The 15,329-nt window shown below is 38.9% G+C and overlaps 1 protein-coding gene across 1 annotated transcript in view; it reads left to right on the forward strand.

Annotated features, from left to right (window-relative positions):
• The window catches only part of prelid3b (PRELI domain containing 3), a 180,795-nt gene extending 166,164 nt beyond the window's left edge, over positions 1 to 14,631 (forward strand). Inside the window, exons 2-6 of the mRNA XM_020536773.2 lie at positions 1,988 to 2,156; positions 6,496 to 6,585; positions 11,067 to 11,137; positions 11,785 to 11,887; positions 12,644 to 14,631. Of these exons, the coding sequence (XP_020392362.1) occupies positions 1,988 to 2,156; positions 6,496 to 6,585; positions 11,067 to 11,137; positions 11,785 to 11,887; positions 12,644 to 12,757 (547 nt within the window). The 3' untranslated portion in view covers positions 12,758 to 14,631. The remainder of the gene's footprint in view (positions 1 to 1,987; positions 2,157 to 6,495; positions 6,586 to 11,066; positions 11,138 to 11,784; positions 11,888 to 12,643) is intronic.
• Positions 14,632 to 15,329: the final 698 nt, after the last annotated feature.

Consider the following 15,329-nt stretch of genomic DNA (forward strand, 5'->3'; position numbering starts at 1 on the left):
AGATAGTTGGAGATCAGTTCGGTGGGGCAGGAGCAGGCGGAGACAATGGGTCGACCAGGGCATTCAGGTTTGTGGATTTTGGGAAGGAGATAGAAGCGGGCAGTGCGAGGTTGGGGAACGATGAGGTTGGAGGCCGTGGGTGGGAGGTCACCTGAGGTGATGAGGTTGTGGATGGTTTGGGAGATGATGGTTTGGTGCTCAGGGGTGGGGTCTTGATCAAGGGGGCGGTAGGAGGAGGTGTCGGAGAGTTGGCGTCCGGCCTCGGCGATGTAGAGGTCAGTGCGCCACACTACAACTGCACCTCCCTTGTCCGCAGGTTTTATGGTGAGGTTGGAATTGACAAAGTAAGCAGTAAAGGTTGGTCGACTGATAAAAAAAATTCTAACCAAGTATTATCCAACAGTAATGAATTACCAGGTCATAACATCTATTTGTAATAAATTCAGTGACATACATGTGGGACGGACTATCACCTGTAGCAATTCTTAATGCTTTTGTATTTGCACCCTAAGGTTCCTCGAAACTATTATAAATCTTTACAATCAATGTATTCTTCATTAATTTAAAATAATTTTGGATTGTTACTGAATGTATTTCCATTTTTAAAAATTGAACTACATTCATGACCTAAATACCCATCCTGCTGTATCCTTTAGCTATCTTTCATGATCTTTGTTAGTTTGCAATTCGTAACTCCAGGTCATTTATATAGGGAGTTACTAAGAGCAGCCCCACGTCACCCACCATATCCAAGTGTCCTCTGTTTCTATTTCCTTCAAGAAACAGTTCCCTACATTTTTTTTTAAAAGTCTATGGAAACCAATTTTACTGCATTCTCCTGTGTATCTTCTAGGCTTTTCTTTACTACTACAAGGGTTTCTAGAATCTTTGTCAGACTCAGTTTGCTTTTAAGAAATCCAGGTAGATGGGCCCTGGTTGGTCTGTTTCTCTGATCTGTTTGTAATTTTATTTCAGACTGTATACACCAACATCTTATTTTGAAGTAAGATTTTTTTTACTTTTAAAGATGAGTGTCATATTTGCCTCCTTCCATTTCTTTGCCATAGTTTTCTGTTCTGAAGAACTTGAAGTTATTCTGTGGGATTCTGTTTGGCCCTAACTTCCCTCAACATGCTAGGATATGGTCCCATTGTTTTTTTTCCCCAATTTATCTTGGAGGCATTTGTTGATTCTGCCACCTAGAGTCGTAGAGTCATACAGCATGGAAATAGACTCTTTAGCCCAACTCAAATTTATTGAAAATTATCAATGTTCACGCCTTAGTAATTGGTATCTCAGAATTTTCCTAAATTACTTGTTTAGTATTTCTGCCATTTCTTCACTTTATATTTTATTTCATTCAGCCTGTATCTTTTTAAGTATTTGCTAATGTACATAGAAAAATCCTTTCTTTTCTTCTTTCGGTTTTTTGAGATATCCTCTTAGCATTTTCATAGTTCCTTAAATTTCTGACAGCTTTTGTTGTCTGTCCTTATTAGTTTTCATGTTTTAAATTGTAAATTCAGGACATACATTTGTATAAGTAAGTTACAGGCTTATTTTAAGAATGGTAATTAATTAGTGTTGGTCCAGTACTGGTCTACAGTTTCTTATTGGGCTTGATAATTCGAAACTTTCTGACCTCTTAATCTCTGGAAATACAATACTATAGATTCTAGACGCAATGTTGCAATTGGCATGCTGGACAGTGGAATTGGTAGAATCTTCTGAACATGTAATGTTTGTGTTTTTAAATATCTAAATTTTGAATCATGATTCATTTAGGAATTAAAGAACAGAGGATAATGTCTTCAAATGAGACACTAATGCTTGAACAAGTAAGTTCGCAACAGAGTTGGAGTTTCTAAACTGTTAGAATTATCCTACTTCGTTGTTTTCAAAGGCAAAATTCACCTATACACTTCTGCAGTCTGTAATTTTTCTTTTCCCGTGTTTTGTTGCTGAATCTTTGTATTTCTTTCTTCAGCCACCCTTGGGAAACGGTTTTCAAAGCTGCCATGCAGAAGTACCCCAATCCCATGAATCCGTGTGTTGTAGGAGTAGATGTATTAGATCGACGTGTTGATGACCAAGGCAAGTTACATAGTCAGAGGCTGCTCAGTACGGAATGGGGTCTACCATCTGTTGTTAAATCAGTAAGTATTGTTCTTCTACTATGAACAATTAACCATCACTTTTAGATATTAAGGGGCAGAATCCACTATCAAATTTTTCCATGTATTCTGTCAATCTTATCAATTTTTGTTTTTTCGCAACCACAAAATCCTTCCAACATTTTTAAGTCCTGTACCCTATTTTCTTTTAACCCTGCAAGAACAACGTCAGTCTGCAGTTGAAAGGGTAAAAGATTTGTTCCCCAGCCTATATCAGTACTGCTCTTTAACTTTGCATAATCGTCCTGGCAATTATTATCCTTTTGACTTTGCCCCAGTTGGTTGAGCCACAATGTACCTGTTCACCAAAGCGCTTTCTGTAAATCCTGTCTTGTTATCCCAGTTTCAGAAAGATTTTAAACACTTTGCTTCACCATATCATCTCCTCTTCCTACCACTGATTCTTCTGTTTTTTTTTCCCCTACTTTTAATTCTCTTATAGAAGTGAATGGTTACACCATAGAAAAAGGTCATATGTCCCATTGTGTCTGTGCTGGCTCTCTACAGGAACAACTCAGCTGCTCCTCATTTGCCTCCCTGCCATCTTCCCATAGCCCCTCTTGTTTTTTTAAGCAGCATATCTAATTCCCTTGTGAATGACCTGAAGTGGGTGGTCAAGGTCAGTGAGTGCACCTTCACACAAAGCTTCTTATCCCCCAAACTCTTGCCCCGCTCAATGAACAATAACTATTGCTCAACCTGCAGCAGTCCCTAGTAACCAGGGCACGTGCCAAATATTCCATCTCCTCCTCAAACCCATTCTGTTGATTCTGTGTACAAGGGGTGCTATCCAAATGTACGTTTTATTAGCCTGAAAATAATTCTGGGAACTGGTGTAGCAGTGTTATATTGTACCACAGTGTTTGTCTAACAAGTCAGAGTCATTTGTTTGTGACATTGTGAATTATATGTTAGTATATTTGGTGACATGTCTAACTACTGCTTTTCCAAATATAGTAGCCCCTAACCCATGATAGTGCAACTAAAATATCCCAATGAAGAACTCGGGGACAAGTGTACGAACATGTCCCAAACTGTTATCATTTACCAGGATCAAACTATAGGATCACCATAAGCCATGTTTTAGAGTTGTCACCATGACATTAATCAATCTGGGCCAGTGACCCACTACCCAGAAGTTGATGAAATGGAATCTGATGACTTCATATTAGACTGTGAACAGCCCCTTTATTCAGGAAGAGAACCATATTGCAACTTCGTATCAGCAGCTTGGGAGGATCCATAGTCAAGGGGGAAAGATGGATCAAAATCAGTACTCTAAGTGTTTGGTGAAACAATAACTGTTAGGAGTGCTCAGCATTTTTTTAAAATTCTTGAGTATTCTAAAAAAAATTTCAAAAGTAATTCAACCCTCTAAGTGGATTTCCAGTTTTGATAATGAGCTTACAACCTGAGATGATTTCAAGCTGTCTCATCAGTCATCAGTCCAGTTGAATTCTCAATATCATGTGGTCATAGCATGTATTAATTTGTCGTCCAGTAATGATTGGTAAATTTATAAAGCAGGTTTATTGATATGCATTTACATTTAAGTCTGAAACCGGCTATCTGTATAGTTTCTAAGCCACATATGGCCCAGGAGCCTTGGCACCAATATGTATTAATGGCTTCTTGCTGACAAACTAAATTGTCCCTTTTGGCTTTCATGTTCCGGGATGTTCCAAAAGACCTGTTCTGAGTCCTGTTAGAAGTAACTTGCATTTATGTAGCACCTTGTCATTTTTCTTAATCATGTAATTGAAATCATTAAAATTTTACATGGGAAATCTATTTATTTATATAGGTAGGCTGTTGTCTTGCTGTATAAATTCTGAGTTACTGTACCAGGTTTTGTTGGTATGATCAGTTTTCAACGTATAATTTAAGTGACCCAGTCTGATAGACATATGCACTTGGGGAACAAGAAACTAAGAGTGTATTTCATAGGTGTTGTGGTCCTCCAGCTTCAATCTCCAGTCTCCCTATAAGGAGTTCTCTTTTCATAGCTCTGAACTGTGTTTGGTTCACTGTTCAGGTTGGACTTGTGAATTTGGATGAATGACATTCTAGCCTGCATCCTCTTATGAATGGCTATGTATATTGTGCTGGGTTAACTCAGTCCATTGTATATAATGGCAGGATGAGGGAATATGAAATTATAAAAGAACTTAATCCTAGTAGGTTGAGTTTTGTGGTTTAGGTTTATAGCATTGCTATTTATTTTATCAAGTGAATCTATGAATTGCATAATGCGTTTGCTTTATCAGTTCAGACTGACAAAACAGGTAAAGTTCAATCATAGTAGCAATGATCATGGACTTGGATTCTGTCATGGAATGTATGTTAAAGGTTACACTGGTTGCGTATAACTTCAGTTGTGTAATTCTGTATCAGGCTACCTGCTATTGCACAACAATTTAATGCATCAAAAAGTAGGCCAAGGTCACCTTTCTGTTCCTTTACTATGTCTCCTGGGTAGATCAACAAGTTACTACTAAGAATTTTTTAGAAAGTAGAGAATGGATATGCGCGTGAGAGAAAGTCAGGAAGTGCACACTGGCTTTACTTGATGCTAATTCCTGTTTGCATGTGATACCTTATCTGTTGACTTCCAATGCATTACTTCCCAAACTAGGTCCAGGAGCCAAGAGTCTAATTCATTGCTTTAGTCTAAGTAGAGGAATTTAACCCATGGGAGGAGTTTTTTTTAAATTGGATGGTGTCAGTTTACAGCTTAGTCACATTCAAGTGTTTCCCATATGAGATTTACTAGAATGATACCAGGAGTGAAGTATTTTAGATACAAGGAAAGATTAGAGAGATTGGTCGTCTTCTCCTTCGAGCAGACAAGATTAAGAGGTGACTTTATTGAGGTGTTCAAAATTACAAAAACTTTTAATGAGGATTTTCTGGATATTTTGTTTCCACTAGCTGGTGTGTCAGTAACTAGGAGTCACAATTTCAAGATTGTCCGTAAGAGAGCTAGGAGTGAGATGAGGCTTTCCGGGAGACTGGTGGAAGTGGATTACATATGAAGTTTCAAAAGAGAGCTGAGTATTTGAAAGTTATGAATTTAGAGGGCTATAGAGATGTGGCTGGAGAGTGGGACTAGCTGGGTAGCTCTTTTGGGAGTTGGTACAGACAACGATGGGTCAAATGGGGTCCTTCTGTACTGAAAAATTCTATTAGTCTGTGTGGCACAGCTCGTCTGTTGGACAGATCATGGTGTCTATTTTCAATAGCTTGGTAAATAAATTATTTGTGCAAGATGTAGTTAGAGTGTTATTGCAATTGAGAATGTCTGGGCATCTAGAGTCCTTAAAAACAAATTTTCTACAACTTCCCTTATTTCTTCTGTAGCTTGTCCTAATACTCTTTGTCCATTATTTAGAGTCATTATAGCCCAAGAGCAGTCCATTCACCCGTCCATGTCATCTCTAGAGAAACCCAGTCAGTTATATTTGTTTACTGTCTCACTGTAGTTCTACAACTTATTTCCCTTAAGTGCTGATGAACAAGGGGTTCCTGGTTAACCGAAGTGGATCAATGTAATTGAGGCCTTTATGTTTAACCAGCTGAAATAAAAGGGACTAATTTGATAGTTGAATGTGTTAGATATCTCTGTTACCACCCTTATCCACCACTTCTATCTGGCTTCCCAATCCAAACATTTGGCACGTGTCCAAGCAGGATGGGAGACATACCTTGGGTCTTTCTGTATGATGAGGGAGCTAGGGCTGGACAACTAATTGAATGATTAAAGCTCTGCTACAGAGAGACATTTGTAACAGTGACCTGGAGACTTTGAACCAGGGAATCACTCAGTGGTGACACAGTAAAATGGCAACACATCCCATGGGCTGTGGATGACCACCACAACCAGTGGGTAAAGTGTCTGGCAACAAATGCCAATGCTAAAAACAACAATTGACAGTAATTAGCAACTTCATGTGCTGCAAGTGGCAAAGCCTGCCTCAAGGATTGGCCTCCTAGCCCTTTGCAATGGTGCATTACGTTAAAACGCATCATTAGAAATGGCCGTTTCCTCCATGTCTGTCACCTTTCATAGGTGGACAGATAATGGGAGAAAGAACTGTAATACAATAAATGGTTATCTCTGCTTTGACAAGTGACTGAAATATACTAGGGCTTCTTGGCTGTGTCCACGAATGCAGCATTGGGAATCTGGAGAGTCTCACTTAAAAACTATGTGGCTGGGGAGCAGTCATGTGGCTAGTTCCACCATAACATCAAATGTCATTCTTGTCAAATGCTAAATTATTGCTGAAGGGTAACATTGATCTTTCTTTCAATTTTCCAGCTCATTGGTGCATCGAGGACACGGACATACGTACACGAACACTCTGTTGTGGATCCTGTGAAACGGACCATGGAGCTGAGATCTGCAAATGTCAGTCAAGTAACGTGACTAGAAATCGTACATGGTTTTCCCTTGCCTAATGCATGGGGATTAATTGGAGTTTTAATATGTGACCAGAGATACTCCATCATTTTAGAAACTCCAGATTTGGCTAGTAATCAGTCCCATATTCTGAAATGATGAGACTTTGTTTTATGTAATGGACTGCATTTGAAGTCCAAGATGCAGTGTTTCTGGATCTGTATTTCCTTCTGTAGGGTTAACAGATAAAATTTACCATTAAACTCCAAGCGTAGTGACCTAAGTGCCAGGGAAAAATCACACACCAAAAATGTCTTGTGGCAACCAGTTTGTACCAATGAGTTGCAGGCATAAACAAACTAATTAGTATCTTGGTAGGTACACCGTAGCTCATACTTTATTCTTGCTATGACGGCATTTCAACTATATTATCTTACCCAAAAGTAGATCTATTATTTACTACTTTTGCTTATTTATTCCAAGGTGTATCGCATTTATGGTATAACAGGAAGCTTATTGCAGTAACCTTTGGATAGTTTACTCTGAAACTGTTGCTGTAACCTGGCTGTACATTGGGCAGCATCCTGCCAGTGCCCTAGTCCGTGTGTGAGGCAGCTATTTGACGTAAGGGCACCATAAGCTGAACCTAGCTTACTGTTGTCAAATGCACATTTTCCACAGTGTCTTTGCTTTGTGAATGGGTGCTTAAGCTGGCACTTCCACCCCCTCCTTTCCTAATCTAGAGATCCTGCAGTCAATTCTGATGATATTACTTCAACTTGGCACAGACTGGGCATCAAATCTACAACTCTCTAATGCAAAACAGAGTAGATCTGGAGAACATTAAGCACCTGAGCGTTACTTTAAAGATTTGCCAAATCAGTAAATACTCTTTTTTTTCCAGTGTGTCTTTGTCATCTAAAGCATGCTTGTGGAATTATTCACTGTTATGGACTACTCTGAGCTGAATTCTTAGCAAAATTCTTAAATACTGAATACTGAGTCTATTTTTGAATCTTGGCAATCATATCCACTGGAAGCAGTTTCATTCTGGTCAAATAAGCTTGATTGTGCTCAAGCATTGGAGATTAGGAAAGCTTGCACTTTTTTCCAAGATAAAATTAATCTCCTTTAGTTTCAGTCTGCCAAAAGTGTGATCAACTCCATTCTCTGCAATTAACTGCTGTACACCTAACAGTAAAAACAAAGGTTGACAAGTCCATAAAAGTATAAACAAGACACTAGAGTAAACTTGTCGAGTAATAGAATTGAAAAGCAGGACTGACAGGCCAAGTTCCACATGTGTTTTGACTACACCTAACTCCTATCTCTCTATCTGAAACCAAAAAATGCTGGAGATCACAGCTGCCTGACCAACTGTGATCTCCAGCATTTTTGTTTTCAGAACAGATTCCAGCATTTGCAGTAATTTACTCCTCTATCTCTTCATCAATCTACTCTGCCTCTCTACTGCTTCTGTGTCCCCAGATTTCTTGTATTACACTCAGTTTTAGGAAGCGTTAATTTTCTCCTTTCACATGTTGGTGACACGGCTCAGTGGTTAGCACTGCTGCCTCACAGAGCCAGGGACCCAGGTTCAATTCCAGCCTGGGGCGACTGTCTGTGTGGGTTTCCGCCAGGTGCTCTGGTTTCATAGAAATCATAGAATCCCTACAGTGTGGAAACAGGCCACTTTTCCTCCCACAGTCCAAAGATGTGTAAGTTAGGTGGATTGACCATGCTAAATTGTCCATAGTGTAGGTTAGGTGCATTAGGAATGGGAAATACAAGGATAGAGTTAGGGGATGGGTCTGGGTAGGATGGTCTTCAGAAGATCTGTGTGGATTTGTTGGGCCAAATGGCTTGTTTCCACACTGTGGGGATTCTATGATTCTAAAAGGTGATGGGTTTGGCATAAATTCTATTACTTTGCTGCTAATCCTGTCACTCACCTGCCAGGTTAAACCTTTTTAGCCTTTTTTATCTTGAGCTGAGCTTCTAACTTCATATATTTGCCTACTTCCACTGCCTTGTTTCATCTCCTGCCGAAATCCTCATCTAAGACTTCTTTTAACCTCCAAACCCAATTATTCCAATAAAAGCAAAATACTGTTCATATTTCAGATTTCCTGCATCCACAGAGGGCTGGAGAAATTCAGCAGGTCTGGCATCATCTGTGGAGCAAGAAACAGTTAGCATTTCAAATCCACATTCTGAAGTAGCGTCATTGGACTCAAAATACTAAGTCTGTTTCTCTCTCTAAGACCAGCTAAGTTTCTCCAGCACCTTCTGTTTCTATTTCTGATCTTTGCAGTGTTCTCTTCCTTCAAAAACTTTTAAATCCAGAACTTTGCTGTCCGGAATCGAGTCCCCACATCAGCATGAGCATCCATGTAGTTACTGACCTACGTTGCCTTCCAGTATCTCAATGTCTCCAATTTTAAAGTCTTATCTCTGATTCTGAACACCTGAATCCCTTCTCTTTGCCACCAGTGGAAACAGTGAATTCAGCTGTCTGTACCCAAAGCTCTAGATTTTCATCCCTCAACCCCGTGGCTTTCTTTCCACCTTTAATCCGTTAAAAACATCTCTTTAACCAAGCTTTAAACCATCCCAGGTAATCACGTTTAATATGTATTGATTTGTAACTGTATATACTTCTCTGGATTTCCCTTTTTCTTTTTATAACATTAACACATTCTAATCAATGGATCTTGCATTTCAGAACAAGCTGTGTAGTTGGTCCCACTCCCTCTTCTTTCCCTGTAACTCTGCAATATTTTTCCACTACATATACTCATCCAGTTTCTTTTTTGAAATTGTTTCCATCACCCTTTCAAGCAGTGCATTCCTGATCAGAAAATGAACTGGAGAGGAGTTATCTTAAAACTCTTCTGGTTACTGACTCTCCTACGAGTGGGGACAATTACTCCAGGGGCAAAAGGTTCCCTCACTCGAAGAATATCAATAAACTCGTTGGGTTTTGAAATCAAAGTGACTTTCGTGGCCAATATTACTGGTACAAACTCAGATTTTACTACCAGATTTACTGTGACGCACCTTCATGTCCAGATCCGTGGCCAGGTGAATATTGAGGTGATTGATGCTGGTGCTCTCCACCAGTTTAAAATTCCAGGTACCTGAGATGGTGTGACAGTGCACAAGTGAAAATTTCTCGTTTGCTTTCCAAAATCATATGATAGAACTGCATCAAAAAGAATCAAAATAACACAATCCTTCCCTCTGTCTGCATATTTGTACTTGTTGCAGTGATCAATTCCAATTCTAAGGCATAGAGACCTTGTTCAGTCTCTCAAATCATTTAAAGTAGAAACACGTGTTAAAATGCATTTGTAGAGTAACAGAATTAAAAATCAGTTAAGTTGCGCCATGTTTGTGGAGAATCTTGGATGGATCACTGTGTATAGATCCAGTTTCCACTTTACAAAAAGAATATAGAGGTGCTGCAGAAGGATGTGCAATGATATTGGAACTGAGAGGTTATAACTTTGCAATGGCTGAAAAGGCTAGGACTCCCCTCCAGATAAGAGATAGTTGTGGGTGACCTGGTAGTTGGTCTTTATGACAATGAAAAGAATTGATAGGGTAATTGTAAGGAAGATGTTTCCACTACTGATGGATTTCAAAACTAGGAGTCGTAAATATGAGCGGTCACTAATGAATCCAAGAGGATTTCTTTACCCAGAGAGCTGGGCAGAGTAGAATTCATGACTATGTGGAGTGGTTGAAATAAATAGCATTAATACAAGGAAGGGAAAAGGAACAGAAGAACATGATGAAAACAGAAAGAACTGTAGATGTTGTATATAAGAAACAAAACAGAAGTTGCTGGAAAAGCTCAGTTCTGAGGAGGGATCACTGACCCAAAATGTTAACTCTGATTTCGTTCTTCATAGATGTTGCCAGACCTGTTGAGTGTTTCCACAACTTCTGTTTTTGTTTCAGAAGAACATGATGGTATAGTTAAATGAAGGAAATAAGTGGGAGATTCATATATAGCATAACAGTCATGGGCCTGCTATATCAAGTAGCCTGTCACTGTTGTAAAGTTAGTGTAATTCAGCATTATTATCTCCATAGCAGTATGTAATAGTGTGATAATGTGAAGTTAAATGTTCTGCAACACTGTGCTGCAAAACATCAAACCCTACTGTACCAGTGATGAGTTTCCATTCACTGAAACATCCAATATGTGGTCTCTCCAAGATTGAGTACAGTTTTGCCTTATGTTTTATACCAGTAAGATTATCCAAGCTGATGTCACTTCATAGCCTTCAGTCAGACCATTATTCTGGGTTTGACGTGAACTCAAATTCCAAAATGAAACTAGGCACCGTTGTCTACTTTGGCATTTTATTGGTGGGCATGTTTTCAGTTATTAATGGTGTATAATTCTGAGCATCTTCATTCTAGAGCTCAGTGTTCTGAATAATATCTAAACTCTGTATCTTCATTATGGTATGTTACAGATAACATTAACAAATCTAGTATCGGTGGATGAACGATTGGAGTATAAACCCCATCCACAGGACCCAGAAAAGTAGGTACATGTGTTGTTCAAGTGCAATGATTCTACTCAAAGCCCTTGCATACATGTATAATAGCAATGTGATGAGGCTGTATTGCTAATCCATTTTGGAAAGGAAATCTTTCTATTTCTTCTTGGTCTTGTTGCATGGATAACTTCCAAGTTTTCCTTTTGGATGACTAACATTGTCTGCTTTGCAGATACCAAGTTGAGAATCAGCAACTTTACATTAACTTGGTTAAGAGCAGAAATTTGTTATGTCAACCACTGGCATTCCAGCTGCCAATCTGGTGCCACTCCTTTTCTGTCATTTTCAATACTTAGCTGTTTGATAATATAACTAAGCAATGAGGCTGAATGAAACAAGTGACAAACTCCAGACAATGCATTGGTTTGTAAGATGCATTCAGTCCTTGGTTTTTTTGTGTTTCTCTGCCTCCCTGCTTTGTTTGATTTTTTTTTTATGTTCAGTTAAAGATGTTTCCCAGTGCTGATTCACATGACTTGTTGACTTGCCTTAAGTGGAAAGACGGGTTGATTTCTGCATTATATCTTTATAGTAGAATTGAGTAAAAGGTGAACTTGGAAATTGTATATTAATTATTTTGCTGCTGTTCTTTTGTAAGGATCTCGGGTATGATTCTGTTTTGTTGTTTCAGAACAATCCTTACCCAAGAAGCTATTATCAGTGTGAAGGGGGTCAGTCTCAGCAGCTATATGGAAGGAATAATGGCAAACAGCATCTCTGCTAATGCAAATAAAGTGAGTATTGTGGTTGGGAGAATAGAATTGTAAGTTTTTCACAACCTAAAAGAGAATTTTTAAATTACCTGTCTAGTGTATTTTGCTATGTGACGTCTGAAAATTAAGCAGATCCTGCATTTTGCAAAGTATTATTGTTGTGAATGCTGAAATGATCACAATTATGCAATGTTTTGATACTTCTGTTTTGAATAATCATCTGCAACTTTTATGAATTGAGTGCATGTTTTATTTTTGTGATCATCAAAACTTGTATCTGCCACAGTGACTTTTTCAATAACTCAATTACTGATCTATCTGTGTGCTTGTCCTAGCCCCTCATCCACCCTCCCAACCATTTCTTCATATGCTTTTAAATATAGTTCTAAGCGTGCAGGTGGTCCCTTGTCTGTCTCTCCTCTGATCTGGTTATTCAATGGATGTGAGCTTGCTTGGTTGAGCATTTTAGGCGTACTGACTTTCTTCCTGTCAACCTGCCACCTTTCCACTTTCTGCCTTGTGGGCATCAAGGGCAATTGCAGCACCAATCATGCTTGCCCGAAAGTTGCTGACAAGAATTAGAAATAGTTGTGATGCTACTTTTGGGTTCTATGGTTTGATTTAATGGGCTGAATTGCTTTCAACAGTCTCCAAACAGTGTTACTGCATTGGTTTACAATTGTCCCTTCCTCGCCATGCACTTTTAAATGTATTTATTGTATGACTTGCTCTGTTTTTGCCACTGCTGTCGCACTCCATGTCTGTTTTTCTGTGCAGGGCCGAGAAGCAATGGAGTGGGTAATCCGCAGGCTAAATGCTGAAATTGAAGAGTTGGCGGCATCTGCAAGAGGAAGTATTAAAATGCCGATGGCTGCAACATCAGTGGAGTAATGAAGAGTTGTTAAGAAATGTGTTGCTGGCCTCTGAGCTACTTAGCGAATTGCTTCCCACTGTGCATTTCATTTTCCTTGTTCACCAGGGCTTCATGTTGAAGACGTATATAGCAAAATGAACCTACTTAATACTTGCTCTATTTCAGTAGCACACTGTATACAGTTGTCTGCTGACTGTAGCTGTGCCCCTGCTATACAGTGTGTTTTTTTTGTTTTGATGAGTATCTTGGAATAGATGCACAGAGGGAAGTAATGGCGTCAATATTTATTACTAGGTATATTGTCTTGTCAGAATTGAGAGATGGCAAAGTTGGCAGTGGAGGAGCTTATGATCTCCAATTTGGTGGCCCATATACTTGCAGAGGTTAAAAATGAAAACATGTTTGAAACACTTACGTGAATTGATCAGAAAGCAGTACTCTCTCTGGTGAATCACTTGACAAAGATCCTGTCTGTTGTCTGGACTCTGTTAACTGGTCTGAGAACTTGAAAAAAGTTGTATGCTTTAACCTCCTGTAACAATTGTTAGTTCCAAACATCAAGTATTACAGCATGAGTATTTTTAAATTTCAATACTAAAATTAAGAAGTTAAACTTTTAGAACTTGGATTTAGTTCTCAGTCATGCAAAGCAATATTCTTAAATAAATGGGCGTTTATCACATAAAATTGTACAGAATTTATGGAGCTAGTATGTTTATATTTGAAGTCTTCAGGTTAAGAGAAGTCTGTAGCAGAAAACTAACATTATGGCTATCATCTCAAAAAAAAAATTGCAGTTGTACATTTTATATGAATGTTCCTGTGAATTTCTGGGTAACTAGATTTTGGTAATCTGTTTGTTCCATTAACATTTACAATTTAACCTAGAATGAATTATCCAACAAATTTGCCAAGGATTTTCTATGTTGGGTCAATATTCCTAAAGCACTGAAACATAACTGAAAGTTTTGTGTACCTTGTAGAACTTGGTTGTAGTGCTTTTTAAAAGAGAAGCCATAAGATTGTTCTGCCTTAATTATTTTTCATCATTACAGGAATGTCCTCTGATCCAACAGTGAATTAGCACAAGTAAATGCCCTTACCTCAGTCATATTAGTTTCTGAATTTATCAACGTTACACTGAAACCTTGTGATCACCCTTGCATATCATGGCTACCTAAGTAACTAGACTTAGGCCTCTGTCTTCTGACCCTAAGAACCAGTGTTGGTTTTGGCTATTGATCTTATACCTAGGATGCTCCTGTAGACCGTAGGGAAACAATACTTTTGTAGCTGCACACTAATATCTCACAAACATTATCAAATGAGAATTCTTGTGCTAGGCTTTCTGAAGTGAAGACTCTTCCTTCTGGTAAGAGACACTCGACATATTCTGGAGCTGGGCTGCACTCTGTGGTCTCTTTTACTCGAAGTTGCTTTTAAGATTTTTGAAGCACTTGAAAGTGTACAGAATTTGAATTTCATTGTGTTTTTGCGGGGTTCTCGTTACAAAACAGTTTCCTGTTCTGAATGTAAAGTGATTACTGTAACCTGCAGAGTTGTTGATTAAAGTGTCAGTTTGGCAGCAATCCTGCCTCAGGATCAGAAGGCAGCTGGCACAAGCCACACTAAAATATTGAACACAGCACAACAGCAACACAGCACTCAGTAATGCTACTCTTCACATGAGAGTTAATTGAACGTGAAAGACCCTGAGTCAGTATTTGACATAGGGAGATTTTCCACTGCTTTGGCTAACATTCCTCCTTCAGTGCCATCAAGGATGTATTAACTCATCACTTGTGGGACCTTGCTGTATTTGAAACTACTGTACGTTTCCCTATACAAGTCACTCAATGGTATTTCATTAAAGATGAGGAGCTTTAAGAAGTGAGTGCTTCTTGAATACAATGCTTTCATTAATTTAATAGAGCTTTATCTTAACTTTCAGGACAGTTTGGAATTGAGAATTCTATTTGGGTTGGCGTGCCTGAGAGCTGCATATCTCTGAGCTCTCTTCCTGTACCACTTTTTCTTTTTCTTGGGAGAGTTGAGAGCTTTTGTCTTCTGAAGTGATGCTGCTGAGCTGTTCTCCGTACAGCCACTGATGTTACACAGTACCAGCTACATGCAGCAGGATTTTGGTTTGCTCTCGGGAATGGTCTTGTGCTCTGCCTCTATTGTACTTAGAGAGAGGGCAAATGCAGAGCTTGTGCCTCCTGTGTGGAAGTTTACTTCAGTGCAGAGAATGGCAGATACCAGTTAACAGTGCCTTCTTTCACCTGCGCCTTCTGACCCAGGACTGATAACTCTAACGCAGAGACTTGTGGGCAGCACTATAGTTCAGGATTCTCCTGATCTTTACTATTCCACACTGAATGGCATCACACACAGCATTTCTTGTAATAAGAAAATTCCTCTTTGTTCCAAATTTTACGTTTTAGTCTAAGCAATTCTCTTAACAATACTTTGTATAATTATCTTTCGGTTCTCTTTGGAATTTTGCCGCTGTCTGGGCATATAGGTAATTTGTGCCAAAACTCACTCATTAATTGTGAATAGAAATGAAATTTGAATAAATTAGGGACA

Source organism: Rhincodon typus, chromosome 19, assembly GCF_021869965.1.
Source record: "Rhincodon typus isolate 14 chromosome 19, sRhiTyp1.1, whole genome shotgun sequence".
Classification (NCBI taxonomy): Eukaryota; Metazoa; Chordata; class Chondrichthyes; order Orectolobiformes; family Rhincodontidae; genus Rhincodon; species Rhincodon typus.